The sequence below is a fragment of the Marmota marmota genome, unplaced genomic scaffold (genome assembly GCF_001458135.2).
Source record: "Marmota marmota marmota unplaced genomic scaffold, marMar, whole genome shotgun sequence".
Taxonomy (NCBI): Eukaryota; Metazoa; Chordata; class Mammalia; order Rodentia; family Sciuridae; genus Marmota; species Marmota marmota.
This window is the reverse complement of record NW_025999990.1, coordinates 11,530,762-11,551,233: the sequence shown is the minus strand read 5'-3', so window position 1 is coordinate 11,551,233 and position 20,472 is coordinate 11,530,762. Positions and strand designations below refer to the sequence as shown.

At 44.7% G+C, this 20,472-nt stretch overlaps 1 protein-coding gene across 2 annotated transcripts in view; it reads right to left on the bottom strand.

Annotated features, from left to right (window-relative positions):
• The window catches only part of Atp8b1 (ATPase phospholipid transporting 8B1), a 115,693-nt gene that overhangs the window by 47,289 nt on the left and 47,932 nt on the right, over nt 1-20,472 (bottom strand). For both annotated transcript variants that reach the window (XM_048806158.1, XM_015482352.2), the window contains exon 2: nt 12,819-13,021. In XM_048806158.1, the coding sequence (XP_048662115.1) occupies nt 12,819-12,999 (181 nt within the window). In that variant the 5' untranslated portion in view covers nt 13,000-13,021. The remainder of the gene's footprint in view (nt 1-12,818; nt 13,022-20,472) is intronic.

Below are 20,472 nucleotides of genomic sequence, written 5' to 3'. Positions count from 1 at the left end.
GGAACCTAAGCACTGACTTGGAAGGGTGGCTTAGAACAGGTTTAACCTCTCTCCTGCTGCCCCCATGTGTGACTATGCTCAGGAGGACAAACACACTGCTACTGAAGGCTGTAGACAAGGGTACCATCTAGTAAGAAGAAAATCCCAGGCAGAACCTGTCAGCATTGGCCTCCTCATGAAGAGCATGCACATGAATTTCCCTTGGTGAAGTGCATGCACACGAGTCCCTCCCTATGATTCTTTAAATCCACATGTGGGTAAACCAGGTTTTGATAAAATTTACCAGTGTGGCACAACCATTTTTTGGAGAAGGGAAATATATTAAAGAGCATTTACAAGTAAGGAATTATAAAATGATCAATCGTAGGGCTATTATAAAGCTAAAGACATCATACTTTTGAAAATATTTCATTTCAACTTTTTAAATGGCTCATTTTTCTGACTCCTACTCCCTAGGAAATAGAGATAATACTGTAAGAGGTTCAAGTGTGGACTACTGAAGAATGCAAATAATTAACCTGATTACTTTTTTTAAACCACAGTACTGTTACTGAATGCTTTTCTTGCACGATTTCAGCTGCCACTCATCGGGTATTCATAAGTGTTGTGTTGTGACAAATAGAAATGTTCCTGGCATCTTTCTGCTCAAGTGCACTTTTATCAAAAGGGAAAATGGAAATGGAACCATAAGCCAACTCATGCGCACTATAATAATGTCTGCAATCAGAACATTTCTTTCCCACTCCAAGAAGTGTTCTAAAGGAAAATAAGTTAAAAGAAAAAGAAAAAGACATTACACAGGGTAATATTGAATCCATTCTATTTCATGGTAATCTACAAATGTATGTGCTCTTAATGGTGTACTTGAGCTAGCAGATGACTTGGTGACATAACCTGGCTACTATTGTTCTAGAGTACCTCTAAGAATACCAGGATGCCATATTAAATGTCAGAAAGGCTGAGCAGAAAACCAGATGAGATTCTTGGAGAAGAGAGAAAAGGCCCCATGACAATGGTCTGAAATCAATCTTAAATACTCAGGACCAAAGAATAGCCATCCTGCTAAAGAGCTGGATGTCACAAGCTTCCCCAGCCTTCCTGTGGTTCCCCATGTGGCTCTGTAAATCCACTTGGTAATTAAGCCCCCATCTGCTGGTTGCTCTATCTAGACCCTGCACTACACCCTAACCACCAGTCCACTTGATTTGGATGTCTCAGAGGAAGCATGGTTTCTGACCTCAAGTAGGAGCATCTCGGGGTTACAAGGTATGGCCTTGGCTTCTTAATTTGATGTGTTTGATAAAACTTAGGGTAGCCCAGAGAAAATCACCAGTGTGTCTTCATATCTGAGATTTAACCACAAGAGCCTTTCTACTTAATTTCACAAATCTGTTGCAGTCAAGTAATCGAAAACCCTATTTCCAGTTAAGGTTCCATGTTTGCCCTAATTTAGACAAATCAATGGGCAAACAAAGTGATGTCTTCTTCTGATTTTTTCCTGAGATTTGAGCTAATTGTTTGAGTAGCATTTCAGTCAGAGATCTTACAGAATGTGAAAACGGTGTTCTGTGGTCAAAAAGACATTTGCAAAATTCTGCATCCCTCTCTCAGACATGAAATGGATGCGTTGAACCATTACAGGCTCTGAGAAGCCCTGGAGTAAAGAAATTTATTTAATTCATCTTTTCAAAATTAATGTGATCATGGGCATATCTTTAGGTCATCACTGAACACTTATTAATATTGTTTGAGAAATGCTGCAGTAATGTGTGTATCTTTAGGAAGGCTAACCACTTGAGGTATTTGCCTTTTGGGTCAAATATTTATTAAGTATCCATTTAGATCTTTATTGGAAACTTGGACCACAGGCTGATTTATAGAAAAAGAAGATATCTTGTTCCATTTTCTGGAATGGAAATACAGATGAACAGAAGAAAAATAGTAAATTTACCAGCAAAAAAATAAACTGCACTTTCACCATATGGCCCTTTAGTTAAAAGCCATAAAGACAACTCTCCAGGGTTGTGTCAACAAAACCATCAAGGCACATGTCCAGAGATGCATTTAACATGAGCCACATGTGGCCCCAAACCACCCCTCAGTCTGGCAAATGCTTGTGTCATTGATGCATCTAAACACTGCTACGTGATGTCTAGAGTGTTCCCACAGTCACCAAGTCCTTTGATCACCACCATCTGGCAAGGAAATACACTGGCCTCACCCCTATCCTCTTTGCTGGCTCTGAATTCTTGCTTTACAGATCTACCAAGAACCAAAAACCTCCATTGACTGGTACCAACCACAGCAAACTTGGAGAGTAGACAGGTCAAAAGCTTAAAATCATAACAACAAAAAGAAAACAAACAAGCCTGAGAGAGAAATGGATGTAGGACATGAATAGACAGTTCATACAAAGGGAAATTCAAAAGGCTCTTCAATGTGTAAAAAGATATTCATGGTCATCAAAGAAAAATGTAATTTCTCATAGAGGTCCCAATTTTTACCTTATCAAGAAAAAATATTGGCAGAGAGTAAAGAATATGATGACACTCTGGGTTAAAAAACAAGGGGAGAATTTAGATCCTGTAGGTAGTCTCTGTGGAGCATTAGCCCCCCGCCCCATCTCTGAATAATCCCACTAGTAGGAATTATTCTCCATGTATATACCACCCCTAGGGTGCTGATGATGGCAATGTCACACTGCAGGGCTATTCAATGCAGCCTGTTTAACAGAGAGATTAGAAATAAACTAAATGCCTACCAGAGCAGCTGCTTAAACAAACAGGTGACTTTATATGGACAATAGGGAAGTTCTCCATATTACACAGTTAAAGTGACAGAAGCAGAAGGGTGCTGACCATCGTGTGTTTTCAGCTGTGTGATGTACTGAATCAATGCACAATATAAATGCATACATGCACATACACATGCCTATAATCTGATGTCATGTGTGTCCCTGGGCACATCAGGGCACAGGTTTATATCCATACTACTATAGATATCTAGAAGTACCTATAAGAAAATTGTGAGAGCAATTTCTTTCTGGGAAATGCAAAATGCAGAGATGAAGGACAGAAGGGGCAGGGATGGTGTTTCATTCTCACCCTGTACCCTTTTATAATTGGATGCATCTGCATGTATTGCTTTGTAAAAAATATGTTTACAATTCTATTCCTCCTATCAATTTCTATATAAAAGAAATATAAGTTGCTTGATGTTCCTTTAGTCATTATATCATTCTATTACATGTATATACACTCTTCCACTATATATACATACTCTTCCTCTCTCTCTCTCTCTCTCTCTCTCTCTCTCTCTCTATATATATATATATATATATATATATATATGCATGCAAGGGGATGAATGGATGAATGGTGGGAATAAATCAAGAGAAGCAGGGAATACTGGAAAAGATGGAAGTCTATGCAGACATGGAAGCAAACCATATTTATACTCAACCATATGGAAAAATGTTTAAAAACACCTTTAAATGCGAATGAATCCATACTGCCATGGCCCCATGTATACTTAAAGTTCAAACACATGCAAAACAAAACTAGTGACATGTATTAGGTGGAAAAGGAGTTATTGCTATAAAAATGAGCATGGAATTTACCTCTGCAGAGGTGGGAAGCCAGCTCTCGGGTTGGGGCTGAGGCTCAGCGGTAGCACACTTGCCTGGCACGTGTGAGGCACTGGGTTCGATTCTCAGCACCACATATAAATAAATAAAGGTCTATCAACAACGAAAAAAGATATTTAAAAAAAGAAAGAAAGAAAGCCAGCTCTCCTGAGGGGCACTGGATGGCTGTGGCCTGAAGGGGGCGGGTCAAGTCCGGTGGGAATTAAGTGGGCCCTGAAAAAGGCACACTCATACACTGCTGGTGCAGTCAATATGGAAAGCAGTATGGAGATTTCTTGGAAAATTGGGAATGGAACCACCATTTGACCCAGCTATTCCTTTCCTCAGTCTATACCCAAAGGACTTAAAAACAGCATACTATAGGGACACAGCCACATCAATGTTTATAGCAGCACAATTCACAATAGCTAAACTGTGGAACCAAATTAGATGCCCTTCAGTTAATGAATGGATAACGAAAATGTGGTGTATATTCACACAATGGAATACTATTCAGCATTAAAAGAGAATAAAATTATGGCATCTGCAGGTAAATGGATGGAGTTGGAGAATATAATGCTAAGTGAAGTAAACCAATCCCCAAAAACCAAGTGCCGAATGTTTTCTTTGATATAAGGAGGCTGATTCGTAATGGGGTTGGAGGGGAGCATGGGTGGATTATACAAACTCTACACAGAGCAAAGGGGAGGGAGCAGAAGGGAGGGAGCATGGGGTAGGAAAGACGGTGGAATGAGATGGACATCATTTCCCTAAGTACATGTATGAAGACACGAATGGTGTGACTCTACTTTGTGAACAACCAGAGATATGAAAAATTGTGCTCTTCATGTATACTATGAATTGTAATGCATTCTGCTGTCATGTATAACAAATTAGAATAAAAAAGGAGTATCGCCATCTCTCCTTGCCTGGCGACCTAATGCTAGGTTCACAAAATCTGACTACTTCAATAACTCAAGAAAACAACAAAGAAAGCATGCAATCACACAGAATTACCTTTTCAATAATCCAGAGATGGCTTTGTGACCTTAAGGGTCCTTGGAAAGAGAGACAGCCACTGGAATTGTTTATTCTTATATAGAGAACACACAAGGGGAGGTTCCATGGAACATTCTATCCCAAAAAGGGCAAAGGGGTAAGATTACAAAGGAACAGTTGAGTGTAGCTCAATCCCTCTGGGTGCCGCCTACTCCTAGGGCCCCCTCTTGTTATCCCAGTGAGGGAAAAGCATGAGTCACGAGTTAGGGCACTACCACACCAGACTACAGCAATCTTTCAGTTCCCCATGGTGCATCAGGACTCAAAGTTTGCGTGTGCATTTGGAGTGGCTCCCCACAAAAAAGATTAAAAAAAAAAAAAAGAAGAAGAAATGTGCCCTGTCCTCTCTTACCCCTTATGCCCAGCCTCTCTCAGGTTGCACATTGGTCACTGGGCCCTAAATATACTAGTCTTTCCAATACAGCATAGGCCCAGAACAGAAAGTGACCATCAAACCATAAAATTGCCCTGCCTAGGAGGGTGGATACAGCTCATCTTCCTGCGGCCAAGGGTTCTGGTTTCCTGAGACTCAACTTCTACCCACATTGTCTATAAAACCCATGGATAGAGAAAGTGTAGGTCAGCTGCAATAGTTATCACCTAGAGCAGCAGTTCTCAAAGTGAGGGTTCCAGACCAGCATCAGCACCTGGGAACTTGTTAGAAATGTCAGTTCTCAGGCCTCCCACCAGAATGATGCCATCAGAAATGGTGGGATGCAGCCCAGCCATGTCTCATGAGCCCCCCATGTAATCCTTATACACCGTGAAGTTTGAGAAGCACTGGTATGGAATAAGAGATGTGAAACCCATTTCAAAGAGAAACCACCTGTCAAGCAAGCCCAATCCCAACTCCCAAGGTGTCATTGTCTAGCCAGGGTAGGGGCATAGAGGGAGACCTACCCAGAATTCTGAAAGTGTCCTAATGATAAATACTTGGCTGGTGGGAATTCCAATCCATCCAGGGGTGGACTGTCAGGGAATACTTTTTGGAAGAGCTGCCCTTGCATTGATTTCTTAGAAACCACCTCAGATTATGCAAGTAAAGGAAGAGGAGAGAGGAGAAGGGCTTCCAGGCAAATGGGACAGTATCAGCAAGAGCACAGAAAGGACACTGTGTGGACTAGTGGCATGACCCTGGATCTGGTTAGAAATGAAGGGACGCAGCCCAGCCTTCCAGCACAGGAATCTATACTTTAACAAGAACCCTAGATGGATTCCATGTCCCAGGACTCCGAGAAGCCCTACTCCAGATCCTAGTTGAATCTCCAAAAGGGTCTCTTAATATATCCCAATGCCTGGGCCCCACCCCAGGGATTCCACTTTAGTCAGAGGCCCGGCAGAGATCCCAGGTATTCTAGTTAACAGGCGAGGCTTGGCTGCAGTGTCTGAGAGCACTGCTCAACCAGCGGTTTTCTCTCTGAAGCAATAAACAGGCCCACGGCCCCCATCAGGTTTGAGCAAGTGAGGTATCCTCAGGTTTTGACTGTTTTTTAAAATTTGCCCTCACCCCCTCATTGAGACATCAGGCCCTGGGGAATGAGGAACCTGGGGATCCCCTGGGGACCTTGGGTCCAGGAGCAGCCAGAGGTTCTGCATTTCTAATTAGCACAGAGATGGTGCTGGTGGGTGGACAGGCCTTGAGTCAAAGGCTGTCAGGGATGGGCTGTTTTGCTGATGCAGGTTGAACCTGCCTGAAGTCATTTGAAATGATGGATTCTCCGCTGGCTTCACCCAGAACTACTGTCTCAGTGGCCCTACAGGTTAGGCACCTGGGAAGCTTTCAAAGCTCCAAGCACAGGCAGCACTGAGAACCCCATCAGTGTAATGGCCAGTGCCTTCCTGAGGTGGCATCAATCATTGTAAGTCTATTTTGGAAGCTCCAAACCAGCAGGGAGAAAAACACCAGTAGCATTAGGTCTCCATGAGCCAGAGCTTCTCAAAGTTTGGTCATAAACACATTAGTAAAAAAACAAGTTCTATAAAGCAAGACACCCAGCCTCAACCCCACCCCATCCCTCTACTACTAATCTCTCAGTGAAGGAAGCTCTCCCCCGACACCCTATGTTACAAGCCACCTGTCCTCTGGTGTAATTCTATGCGCCAAAGTTGGAAGTGTGTGTGTGTGTGTGTGTGTGTGTGTGTGTGTGTGTGTGTGTGAGAGAGAGAGAGAGAGAGAGAGAGAGAGAGAGAGAGAACAATAGATATCTAGGTTATCCACTCAGGAGCCTGACCTGCACATTTGTCCTCAGGGCTCCTTTTCCTTCAACCCTGAATGTCAGATCCTTACTCCTTTACGTGACCAGTTCCTTCCTTTCCATCCTTTAGATTCTTGCTTTAGGTTCTCACTGGGTTACTCCACCCTCTTCTCTCCACTGCTGCTAAAGAGGGCTCCCTAACAACTTCATGCCCTCCCCCCCGCCACATTCAATGCCTATTTTGTGCTCTGCATGGGACAGACATGGCCCAGGTCAGCATGAAGCCAACACTCCAAAGGGGGGGTGGGCTTCATCTGTCACACCATCCCTCAAGGACTTCCTAAATGCATCAGGAGTCTGAAGGGAAGTACAAGGGGCTTGAGACCCCTGAGGGGATCTGGTCTAGCCCAGGGTTGAGAGTCAAAGAAGTCCCCTCTAAGGAGGTGACACCCACGACAACCTGAAGGGTGAGAAGGAGCCAGTCACAGGCAGGGGCTGCTCTAGGCAGTGGCTGTAGACGGGTGGGTGGGAAAGGCTCAGGTGACCCAGGGACTGAGGACAGGACAAGGCGTCCGTGGTGAATAAGGCTTCGGGCAGCCAGGCCAGCCAGGAGAGAAGGTTGAGCCAAACCACACTGGCTGAGGGCCAGGGAGGAGCCAGAATGGGATGCAGAGCAACGGAATCTTTTTCTAGGATGAGGACCAGCGGAGGGGAGCAGCGCCAGCCCAGAGGCGGCTGGGGAAGGTGGCTGCTGCTCCACTCACCACGTTATTTTTAGCCCCAAATTCTTCAGGATGGTGTGCAAGCTCGTAAGCAGGACTTCGTCCCCCATCATAGCTCTAAGAATACTTTGCAGTTCCTTGAACCCCCAGCTCCTTGGAGCCTTTCTTCATGCGTCTGAGGCCTCTGGGCTCAATCACCCCTCACTCTCTCTTGCTCAGGACTGAGCTCAGGTAAGCCCAGCTGGTTCCCCACTCATTCACAAACCCCCTCGAGAGCAAGCAGGTACAGAGCCCAGGGCTCCAAAACTAGCTCAGAGTAGGACAGGTCGGCCCTCAGGCCCTCACAGCACTGACATTCACTTATCATCTACAGTGAGTCACCCAGGTTTTACACTCTGCCATGATAGGAAGGAGACCAGGCACATTCCCTGGGGCATCCTCATTCCCCAGGGCCTGATGTCAGTGCCTCCGCATGCCTCCAGCATTCCACCTTTCCTCCTGCTATAGAGCTTCTGGATGTCGGCCCCTTTGGTCCCACAGGTCTCTCCCTTCCCCTAATGAATTCCCCTCATCCTTCACATACAGGCCCATCAAGTCATGTATGAATGAGGCTTTCTGGTTTCACCGCCTTGGCTTTGGCTCGGCTGTTCTGCATGAGCCGGGGCGGCCTTTCCCAGGGAAGATGGTATGGAAGGGAAAAGCTTATGGTGGCAGAGGCAGGAATGTCACCCAAAGTTCCTTAATATGTGGACAAATTGATCACCGGGAGAACTGTTATTGATCCAGACGTTTATCCATCCATTGCTCTTGGATTTGGGGAGGGAATCATCTGTTAATAAGAAAGAAGGACTCTGCAGCTTTAGCTGTTTTGGGGGCTGGGGCAGGAGAATCCAAATACTCCAAAGGGAAGAGGAGATGATGGGTGGGCAGATGACGTTTTGGATTTGAAGTGAACAATATTAAGAGAGTACTGCAGGGTGGGAGGTAACAATAGTTGATATTTATTTAGCACTTACTGCATGCCCCAAAGCAGACCTAAGTCCTTCATATTTACTTTCTGATTTAATCCTTACAATCACCCTATAGAGTAGGCCTTGGTATGAAGCCCATTTTTCAGATGAGGACATTGAGGCACACAGAGGGGAAGTCCCGTCCTCAAGGTCACATAGCTAGAATGAAATGAAGGCAGGACCAGAGCCCACGTGGTCTGAGCCTGGCTCTCTCTTCTTAAACACCACTCAGAGTGACAAATGGGGAATAGGTGCATGAAAAAGGTGAGCTGGTTACAGAAGCATCTGCAGACACAGTGTGAATGGGGACAGGAACCTACAAAGGGTGAAGGAGGAAGGAACAGAAGGAAGGAGAGATAGGAGGCTCTGCTAGGAAGTTCAGACGCTTCAGAGCAAACAGCAGTGGAGGATGAGAGTTGACAGAAGGTCAGTGGGCTTGGCACCTGGCTTCTTGGTGACGTTGAAAAAAGCATTATCTGTCTGGTGGCAGGGCAGCCTGCAGAGGGAAGAACCCAGCCCAATGGGAGAATGGGATGGTCCATGATGGATTTCCAGAATTTTGGCCATGAAAGCAGGAGGCAGAACATCCACCTGATTTGGAAGGCAGGGTTTGGGTCAGAAGTGTGCAGATGTGTGAGCCAGCCACAGCTGGAAGGCCCAAGGACAGATAAAACAACTTTGCAAGGAGGCTGGGGGCTGTGTTCACATCCCATGCAGAGGCTCACAGGACCCAGTCACTATGTGCCAACCAGAAACCCTCTCTGGGGCACTAATTTCTTCCCTAGGACTGTGTCTCTGAGCTGGTTCCTGCTGGCACAGAATTACCCAAGGAGTTGGTCTGGGTCACAAGAATCAGGGGTGGTTGGCTTAAAAAAAACAGCATCCCACAGTCAAGGAATTATAGGAACTCTGGATGAATGAAGTTCAACTGGTTTCTTTGAAGCTAAAACTTCTTGGATCTTTCTATACTAATGGACAGAGAACAAGAATCCCAAGTTTCCGGCCTCTGGGTTTGTGTCCGGGACCATCTAGCAGAACCAGTGTTCTCCTGTGTTCACCAGGAAAGGCAAGTATTGGCCCATTAGCCTGGAAAACGTTCCTGCTGGTTTCTGCCAGCACTTTACTAAGGGTAAAGTTACCCCAGCAACTCTGCCTGCTTATCTCTTCCTCCACGTGCATTCTAGCAGCGTGTTTGCTCTTGTTCTTGATTCTCACAGCACACAATGAAGGTCCTTCAAGGGAAAAACACTTTCAATGGGTCTCTCAAAACTCTTGTTGATCATGAAAGCTCAGCTGGCTGGGGCATTTTCATTCTTTTAAAAAAGAAAAACCAACTTTCTGGGTGACGAGGATGTCATTAAAGAAATGACCTGGGCTCATGGGCTGCTGGAATGGGGGCTGGGCCCAGGGCTACTCAGCCCTCTGACACTTCACAGGGTGACTCATGCTCTGGTGTCCCAAGAATTGAATTCCTGGAAGGAAATTATCCATGGTGTACAGTGTCAAGAAAGACAGATGAGGGTGATCTCAACCTTGACTGAGAAATGCCCAAGAGAGAAAAGAAAGGAAGGAAGGGAGGAAGGGAGGGAGGGAGGAGAAAGAAAGAACCCATCGAGAAGGAAAGAGAGAGTGAGGGGGAGGGAGAGGGAGGGAGAAAATAGGAGGAGGAAGAGGAGAAGGGGATGTGGGGGGGGGGGGGGAAAAGGGAGGCAGGAGGGAGAGCATCATGGGGATGCCGGGCAGAAGTGAAATGGGAAGGAAGAGGTCGAGCACTTACTGAAAAGTCCTTTGTGTGCTTGGGAAAGACAAATAGAGTTGTTGGAGTAATAACTTTTGTAACAAATCACAGGCAGTCATTTGACAGAGGTTTTGGAAAATGAGAACCACTAAAATCCCCTAGGAATATAAACCACCTTTTGGAAAAGACTGTGAGCCAAGATCAAGACTAACCGCTGTCAAAGCCCATATTATGAGGGTAGAAATCTACAAAACAGATGCTCTGGAAAATGAATGAGTAGGAAAGGGCCCTGACCACCAGAATGTGCAGGCAGAGGTGGAAAAACACAGAGGCAAGGTTTCTACCCACTACGTGCTCCTCTGACATTTCAGCAGGCACCCAACCCCAGTCCCTTTGCTGCATCCTGGGACCACACATCTGACCGTGTGGCACCAGGTACCAACAGGAAAGTTTACCCTTCACCCCACAGAGCCAATTCTCCTGCCAACTCACCAGGTATCTACAGACTGCAGAGATCGTGAGGTTGTGATAGGAGACTCAAGTGGCAGAGGGAAGGAATGAGGAAGAAGCAAGTTTTATTCACTCTCTGGGCAATCACCTAGAACTCCCTTGCAACCTGTCTGGCTACTACCTCAGCTGAATCCCCATTCCACTAATACCCATTCTGCACCTCTTATGACAGAGACCACCTTCCCGTCCAGATTGGTGGTGATTCCATCTTATTTTTGCTCAGCGATCATGATTTTAGTACCTTCTGCTTTGGGACAGAAAGCCCATTAGGTCAATTCTCAATACCTTAAATTCACACCCAGAAGCCCTCATTCAGGTCTCATTCATCTAAATGCTGGATAGGGACAGCTGGAGGACCAAGGATCCACGTGGGTCCTGGCTTCCCAGCGTTCTGAGCCTGTGGAGGGATGGGGGCCCTCATGGATCCCTACAGGTCCTCTGTAGAGTGACCCATCCTGACCAAGACAAGAAGAATCAGTACAGCAGTGGGATTTCATGGCGTCTCGAGTTCTCTTCTACAGGTAAAAACTGTTCAGAAAAAGAACAACCAGCTTCACCAGGTGGCAGATCTCAAGGGGGGAAAAAAGTAGGGGGCAAGGAGTGACAGCAGGACAGAACTGCCCAGACAGACTCTGGGGAAACCAAATGAAACGAGACTTCTTTGTGATGAAGCAGTAGGAGACACAGCTGGAGAGGTGGAGGCAGCAGTGTGGGGTGACCTCTTTGAATGGCAAAACGCAGTTCCCTCTGCTAGACTCTGAGCAGCCACAGAAGAAGTGGCTCAGCTTCCGAGGGAGCAGAAGAGCCTCGGGGAGGCCAGGTGTGTTTACAGGCTGGGTGAACCAGCAGGAAACAGAAAACAGAGAAAAAAACACAATGGTGAAAGCAAGCCACACTCTGTCTCCCTAAGTGACCTGCTGTCCGTGGCCACCTCTAGGTGATGTGGGCAGAGTTGAATAGTTGCAACAGAGTCTGTGTGGTCCACAAAGCCTACAATATTTCCTGTCCAGCCATTTACATGAAAAGTCCCCTCCTCTAGACTCCGCCCCTGAAGCCAGCCTGACTCCTGCAGGTGGCACGGCTGCTGCCCGACGGGGCCCCTCGTGGCAAGTAGAGGCTCATTAAAAAATTCCTGCCACACAGCCAAAGCCATTTTATATTCACAAATGACTGAACAAAAGGTATGGGAACGCCAGACTCCCGTGAAATGCCAGGTGCACAAGGTGAAGGTGCTGAGAGGCTCAAATCTGGTCCTGCTGGTCCTACACAACATACAGTCCTTGACAATCGAATGTTCCAACATTACTCCCCAGAAAGGCCCTTGCTTCCGAAATAACTTTGAGAAATTCCCCTCACTAAGTGGCAACCCAAACTCTGGTGGCAAAAAAAGAAAGGGATAAATTTTAAAAAGGGGCACCTTCCAGTTAATTTGTTAAAGTACATTTAGTTGGGCATGACCTAGGAATTGTCCCAGAATATCCCCCTTGTTCATCCATTACTGGCATGTGAGCCCACACACAAGCAGACACCGCTACCATTTCTTAATTATGGAGCCAAATTAATTTATACACACGTGTGTGTGTGCACACAAGTGATCATTGATATAATTTATGCCAAAAATTTAACAATGCAAATAATTGGCTTCCAAGGATTGATTGATATGTGTATTTTTTAAATTCTTGGAGGCAGTAACGAGCAAATCCTTCCACATACAACTCGATTTTAAGACACACAAACCAAGACCTTCTATTTTCTCCTCCACAGGACTTGTGAGGTCTGGCCTTTCAGCCTGCCATGCTGAGGGCGACGGGTACTTGTCCAAGCCCATCCTAGGAGGAGATCAGAAAAGGAAGAGGCCCTCCTAGGCCATGTGAAACAGACGGTTCTCCTTGGCATAGGTCATGCCGTGACCCGTGTGAGCATCTACAGTGTGTTCCCCAGCCATGAGCCTCCAGCTACCTTTCCTGAAGGTGTCCCGGCCTTGCTCGGCTTCTCTGTTGATCTGATTCTGCTCTGGCTCAGCGGCAGGGCCCTGGTCATCCAGCTCATCTTCGGTTTCATCATCGCTGTAGGGAACCACTTCATCATTGGGCTGAGAATCCTCCTCAAATGTTGTTTCTGAGTCTCTTTCCGTGGTCATTCTGCTGGCGAACTGGGACTATCTGGTGGGAAACAAAGCAAACCAGGGAAAATTATTGGCTGCTGCCCAGGTTTTGGTTGTGGGTCTCTACCCAGGAAAATAAATTTAGTGGTCACACCCAACATCAAAAAGCCAATCCCACAAAACCAAAGGCGGAATGTTTTCTCTAATATACGGTGCTAATTCACAATAAGGCAGGGGGCACTAAGGAAGAATAATAGGGTTACCTTAAATTAGGTAGAGGGAAGTGAGGGGAGGGGAGGGGAGGGGATATGGGGATAGGTAAGACTGTAGAATGAAACAGACATTATTACTGTATGTATATATGTGACGACATGACCAATATGATTCTGCAACATGTACACTGAGAAAAATGAGAAATTATATCCCATCTATGTATGATATATTAAAGTACATAAATGCATTCTACTGTTATGTATAACTAATTAAAAGAAATTTTAAAAATTAAAAAAAAATACAATAAAATAGCCAGGTGCGGTGGTGAACACCTGCAATCCCAGTGGATTGGGAGGCTGAGACAGGCTGGGGTTATGGCTCAGTGGTTGAGGGCCCCTGAGATCAATCCCAGGTACAAAAAAACAAAACAAATAAAACAAAAACAAAAACCCTCAATTAAACAGACTAAAAAATATCAGAGTATTGTTCACGTGGTAAGAATAAGTGTCATTTGTTAAAAGTTTCATAAAAGTCTCTCACACACACACACACACACACACACACACACACCACATTTATCTGCATTGTGATATGGATGGAATTGAATTTCTTAGGCTGACAGAGTTGGAAAACCACTGCCCTAAGAGGCCTGGTTTCTGCTAATGCTAATGAGCCTTTGTTCTGTGACACATTTTAAATACAACCTGAGGTCCTCGAATTTCACTGGTGACTTTGAGGGATCTCACCTCACCTTTCCACCTCCACTCACTCCCCTATCTGGAGTTTGTGTACCTACTACTGCATAAAGCAACTGTATATAACTAAGAAGGACACATTTAGTTATATTTATGTTGGGAAACATTTACATAAATGACTCAGGTTGCTCAAGGACAGACATACAACCTGGACTATTTACACAAGCCTCACATTGCCAGGGACTCAGTATTGTTACTAATAGCAGCTCACATTTATTTGGTGTTAACTTTGCACCAGGCCTTACACGAGGAGCTTGGTAGACATTGGCTCCCTGAAACTTCTAATGTCACCCTGATGAAGGTATTATTGTTACTTGTACTGAAAAGACAATTAAAACTCTAAGACATTAAATAACTTGCACAGTAATTATTAACATTGTGCAGAAAAAAACTGCTTTCCAAGGAGAGGTCTCCTGTACTCCATGTCTATTATAAATTATTATGTATTTTAATTTGAGTTTAAATTGCTTTGAGTGGAAGTATTTAGCTGACTTCATGTTTGACACCAAATCTAGCATCTTGGGCATCTAAAATAATTTTTATACTTCAGAAAATACTTCTTTGAGGATTTTTATCCAGTGTACTTTAAACAGTAACAACCAGAAGCAACCTGGATGCCCAAGAATTACTGATTGTGTAGATGAATCATTGCATCTTTATACGGTGGGACAGTGCACACTAATTTAGACTATGATTGGCAGAGCATTTAGTGATATCAAAAAAGTCCAAACACATTAAATTGAAAGGTGAGTTATAAATCCACATGTCCAGAATAGTCCCAAAGTTTCGAAAACTGATGTGCATTATTTTTAAGTGAAAGGACCCATACCACGTGCTCAACTCAGTTGATAGCCCACAGTGAGAATTCGATAAACAGCCATTATTATTGTTAGCTATTATCTTCATATTTAGAAAACTAGAAGTGGGTGGGTCTCTGTCACTGTGAGCTTTTCCATCTCCAGAGTTACCTGTACAATGTTCTCTGTCCCTCATTGGGAAGTAATAAGTTAGACTATTATCCCCTTTAAAATATGAGTCTACTTAATTTGTAGATTTCAGCTCAGGTATTAAACTTTTTGCTCTCCAAATATAAGTCTATTTAAAAATTTCTAAACTCTTAAAGGCAAATTTCACCAAAAAAAAATTTCAAGAACAAAAATAATATAAGAATGGCTACCATGTATTGGGCTCCCACTGTGTACAGAGCAGGGCAACCCATGAGACAGATGTCATTATTCGATCTTACAAATACGGAGACCGAGGCTCAGCTGGTGATTGGCAGTTAGGATCCAAGCTCTCCACTACAGGCGTATATAAAATATTGAACTATCTAAAAGCACTGTATAGAACGTTTTTTATTTGGTAACATGCATACCACATGATTTTTCCACTTTGACCATTGTGTTAGTCCATTTTCTGTTCTTATGTACAATAGAATACTCAAGACTACTGGAGTAAGAAGAATCAAGGTTCCTGTAGCTCACAGTTCGAGAGTCATGGGAAGTCCAAGGACAGGTGCCACCTGCCCAAATACCTGGCGAGGCCTTCTTGCTGATCCTGACATGTGACAGGCATCACATGGCAAGACAGTAGTCGCTCCAGCTCAGGTCTTTCTGCCTCTTCTTATAAAGCCACTAATACCATCCCAGGACCCTCATGACCTCATCTAATCTTCATTACCTCCCAAAGGCCCACCTCCAAATGCCATTGACAGATGACTCTGGGGATTTGGTTTTGCACACATGAATTCTGGGAACATGCCCACATCACAACATTCGGTTTTGAATGTTGTTCAGTGGCATTAGGTCCACCGTATAGAAACATTTGGCAAGCTATTATTTTCATCATTGCTCCCAAACTCCCAAGCATCTGGATGCTTCTTTTCCCTGTTAGAGCCTGCATCCAGTTCTTCCAGGTTGAGGGAGGGGCAGACAACTGTGAAGGAACAGATCCAAGTGAGCAAGGTGTGTGTCTCCAACCTCCACCACCCAGACAGATCTGGAGAGGCTGAGTTGGAGGGCAGAGGCAGGGCGCACCAAGGTCAAGTTCTCTGGCTGTGTGTGTAATGCAGACACACACAGGAATCACGCAACTCTGTCAATTAAGACAACCAAGGAAAAACTAGGATGGAATCACTTCTTTGAAGTCTTAAGTGGTATAAGGAAGCTTTCCAAACCTGAACCATCCTCCCTGAAGACAGGCACAACAGACAGGATGGATTTGGAAACTTTTTAACATCCTTAGCCCTGCTCCATGATACTGAAGACAGGGGCACCTTAATCAGCATCCATTAAGCACCTGTGAGGTCCAAAGCACTAGAATCCTGGAAACAGAACCACTTAGAGACTTTCGGGTTATTGAGGGATAGACATATAAGCTGCCAAGAATGGCCAGAGGGTACAACAAGACTGGCCCCAAACACCTCCGGTCCATCCCCTCCTCTCCATCCCATGGCCACCAACCTCACTCAGGACACTGTCATACCTCTCCCAAAATGAGGCAGAGGCCTCTAAGTAAACTTTCCATAATGAACCTTCACACAGCCACCAGAGTCGTGCCGTTATCCATTGCTATGGATTGATTTTGTGGCTCCAAATCCCGCAGTTCACATGCTCAAGGTCTGTAGACCTTTAAGGACACACTTAAGGTTAAACAAGGACATCAGGCTGAGGCCCCCATGCGGCAATACCAATGCCCTTATAAGAAGAAGAACGCACACCAAAGATCTCTCCTCCTCCACATGCACACAGGGAAATGACCACGAAAGAGGATAGCAAGATGACAATTGTCTACAAGTCAGAGCAACAGGCCTTACCAGAAGCCAACACTGTTGGTACCTCAGCCTTGGACTTCAGTCTCTACAACTATGAGAAAATAAGTGTGTCTTGTTTCTGCCACCCAGGCTGTGGTATTTTGTCATGGCAGCCTGGGTAGACTCAAACGCTGCGGTTTCTCTCTGTGCCCCAGCTGCACAGTCTGCCCAACTCCAAGAGCTCTCCAGACTCCTCCTTCTCAGTCCCATGGGTCTGCTTTGCTTTCTTAAGCAAATAAGCCCTTCCTACCTTGGGGCATTTGCACAGGCTGGTTCTTCTGCTGAAATGCTCTTCTCCTGGTTCCTTGCATGACTGTTTCCTCATTCTTTAAGTCTCCACTTTAAAGTTCCCTTCCACTGATGGCATTGAACAGGTATCTGCCCTCCTCTTTTGCTACCACTGGCCTCCTGAACACTGACGATTCTGCTTCCTTCCTAGTGCTTACCACAATTTATAAATACATACTTGCTTTTACTTACTTATCATCTGCCTCTCCCACTAGACCACAAGAACAGAGCACAGTCTGGGAAATCCTCAGTACCACACAGTTGACTAGGAAATCCTCAGTACCACACAGTTGACTTTCAAAGACTTGGAGGAAAAGCAAATCCATCTTCAAAAAAAAGTCCTGGAGGACTCTGAGAACCAAAGTTCCTCCCCATCCATCTACGTTCATATCTACCACACAGCCACAGATTCCAACAGTCACCGGATGAAGGATAAATGCTTGAGGGCAATGGTGAGGGAGAAGAGGAGCAGACAAGTCGAGAAGCCCTGCACGATGCAGCTTTTGTAGGAGTCTGACTCATTCAAGGCCAACAAAAACTTATTACCTGAGATTTTATCATGCACACAAAATGAAACGAGGCTTCCGGTAAGATACTGCAGGTTTTAAAGGTGAGGACCCATCTCTCTTGCTTATCATAGTAACTCCAGCACCTGGTACAGGTGTCTGCTACAGAGAACCCAGTTTCCCCTCGGTCCTAAGAGGCTTATAGTCTAGGCAGCAGGTGGCAATTATATCCCAGGACCATTGGCCATTCTGCCTGTTTTCTTAGGCCTTACGGGACACACCTTTGCTCATTTCTTTATGAGCTGTCTCTGGATGCTTCAGCACTACTATGGCAAAACAGAATACAGACATTTGCAATTGAGACTGTATAGCCTCAAGGTCTAAGGTATTTACTACCTGACCCCTTGTAGACCAAGTCTTCGGACCCCTGAACTAAAAGGAACAGTAATAAGAGACAACGAGTAATCAAAACAAGTGGTCAACATTGAAAGCCCAAAGCCAGATGAAGCTGGTATCCACGTGGGTAAATCATGTGGGCTCTGAGAATGTGAAGTACACTAGCAGGGGCAGTGGTGGGAAAATGTCCTTAAATAATACCGTTGCCCTGTTGATTCTGGGGTATTTCCCCTTTAATTTTTTCAAAGCTGAGTAACTAGGAAAGGTGCAATTTCAAAAGCTAGAGGGACAGTAGTCATCAGGTGACAACATTGTGGGTGTGCATGTTGTAATAGAGCCATGTCCAGTTCAATGGGCTATTTTGTCATTAATCCATGTACTTCTAATCATGTATTGAAAGTAAAAGTGTACAAACACAGCAAGTGGGCAGAAATCTATGCATATTTTAAAAAAAAAATTCATCAAGGTGATGCAGCATTCATGAATTTTTCTGGTCACATATCTTTAGAAAACTATCCTTAATTAGCTTAGCTATACAGGAGTACTAAATTGCTTAGTGTTTCATATTGCTATATAGATAGACATATTAAAACACATGCTGTGTACTTTTTTTGGTATTGGGGATTGAACCCAGGGGTGCTCTATTGCTGAGCTACATTCCTAGCCCTCTTTTTTTTCTATTTTTTTATTTTGAGACAGAATTTCACTAAGTTGTTGAGGCTGCCTTCCAACTTGTGATCCTCCTGCCCTAGCCTCCCACATCACTAGGATTACAGGCATGCACCGGGTCCACAATTTATACTTCTTAAAAATGAAGACTCACTGGATTTCAGTATGGTACTTAATATTATAATTTTATCAAATAAATATGTAATTTTACATTGACAGAGGTTAACAATCACAAATGGACTCCATTCAAATCAAATACACTTATGTCCTCCTCTGTGCATCCTTGTCCTCACAGGAATCTCATTCCAGAGATAATCACAGCAGAGGTGGTAGGAAAGTCACCCTCTCAAAGGACTGGATGGTTTAAATAGCTGCAAAGCATTAAACCCTGATGCACGTGGTCACCACAGAACGAACAATGCCAAGGATGTGAGTGGGTCTCTGGCAGGTCAACTTTGAAGACATTAGCCACAGGAAACAAATAAGGATCAGGCTAGATGACCCGGACATACAATAGGCCATCAGGAAACAGCGCTGGGTGTTGGGGAACAACTTTATGGTCATGCTCTAATGACAAGCAGTCAGAATGTTCCTGGGCCAAGTACTGCTGGTCCCCTAGCTCATGCCATAGCCACCCACTGCCAGAGAGCCGGGCCTGCTGCTGGGACTAAGAGGCAGCATGATTTATGGGAAAAAATATGGTCTGGATTCATTAGTTTGTAACTCAAGTATATTGTTTAACATTCTGGAAGCTTATGTTTAACATAGATTTTTTTAAAAAGCAGGGAGAAGGGATTATTTATTTTTCACATATTGCAAGAGTTTATTTAGATAACTAATGGTTGTGAAAGCCCCTGGTAGTATGTAATAGATACAAGGTAGATGCTGAATTCCATCCCCTGCTTCTCCCTATTCTTTTTTTTTTTTTTTTTTGGTAGTGAGGATTGAACTCAGGGGCACTTGACCACTGAGCCACATCCCCAGCTCTATTTTGTATTGTATTTAGAGACAGGGTCTCACTGAGTTGCTTAGCACCTTGATGTTGCTGAGGCTGGCTTTGAATTCAAGATCCTCCTGCCTTAGCCTCCGGGATCACTGGGATTACAGGTGTGTGACACCATGCCAGCTTGCTTCTTCTTATTCTTGAAAGACAAAGACTAAATCCACCATTGGGGGTGGTGGGGTCTCCTCAGCCTCCCTTTTCCCTCCCCAGAAAGAGGGTCTTGATACACAGAATGGTCAGAGCCTGCCACCTTACTAGTAGCCTTGTGCTATAGTCTGGCTATGGTTTGCTTCCCGTCCCCCATATGTTGGAAGCTGGAACCTTTAAAAGGAGGGGCCTAGTAGGAGGTCTTTGGTCAGTGCCTTCAGGAGGGATTGAGGGATTTCTCATGGAATTCTAGTTAGTTCTCTTGGGACTGTTGCTATACAAGCCTCTCTCTGGCTTCCTGTTTGGGGTGTGATCTCTGACTCTCAAAAGTGCTCCCACTACTGCAATCTGCCATAAGATGATACAGCCAAGGGGGAGTCCTTGCCAGAACTGTACCATATTATTTGGACTTTTAGTCTCCAAAAGTGTCAACTAAATAAACCTCTTTATAAGTTAGCCTGTCTCAGATATTTTGTTGTGGTAATAGAAAGCTGACTAGTACGCTTTGGGTTTCTATATTTCTAGAGTTTAATGTTCAGGATTTTGTGTAGGTTGCTGTTCTACCTTTACCATCTTCATGTGGTCAACAACCTCCTGGGATATCCCCCAGACACAGCAGTCTATTTAGTAGATTCTGGACTTTTCTGCAGACCTGCCTAAAAAAGGCAAGGGTGGTGAAGAATAGGAAGGAAGGGCATCTATTGGATCAGAGCGTGGTAT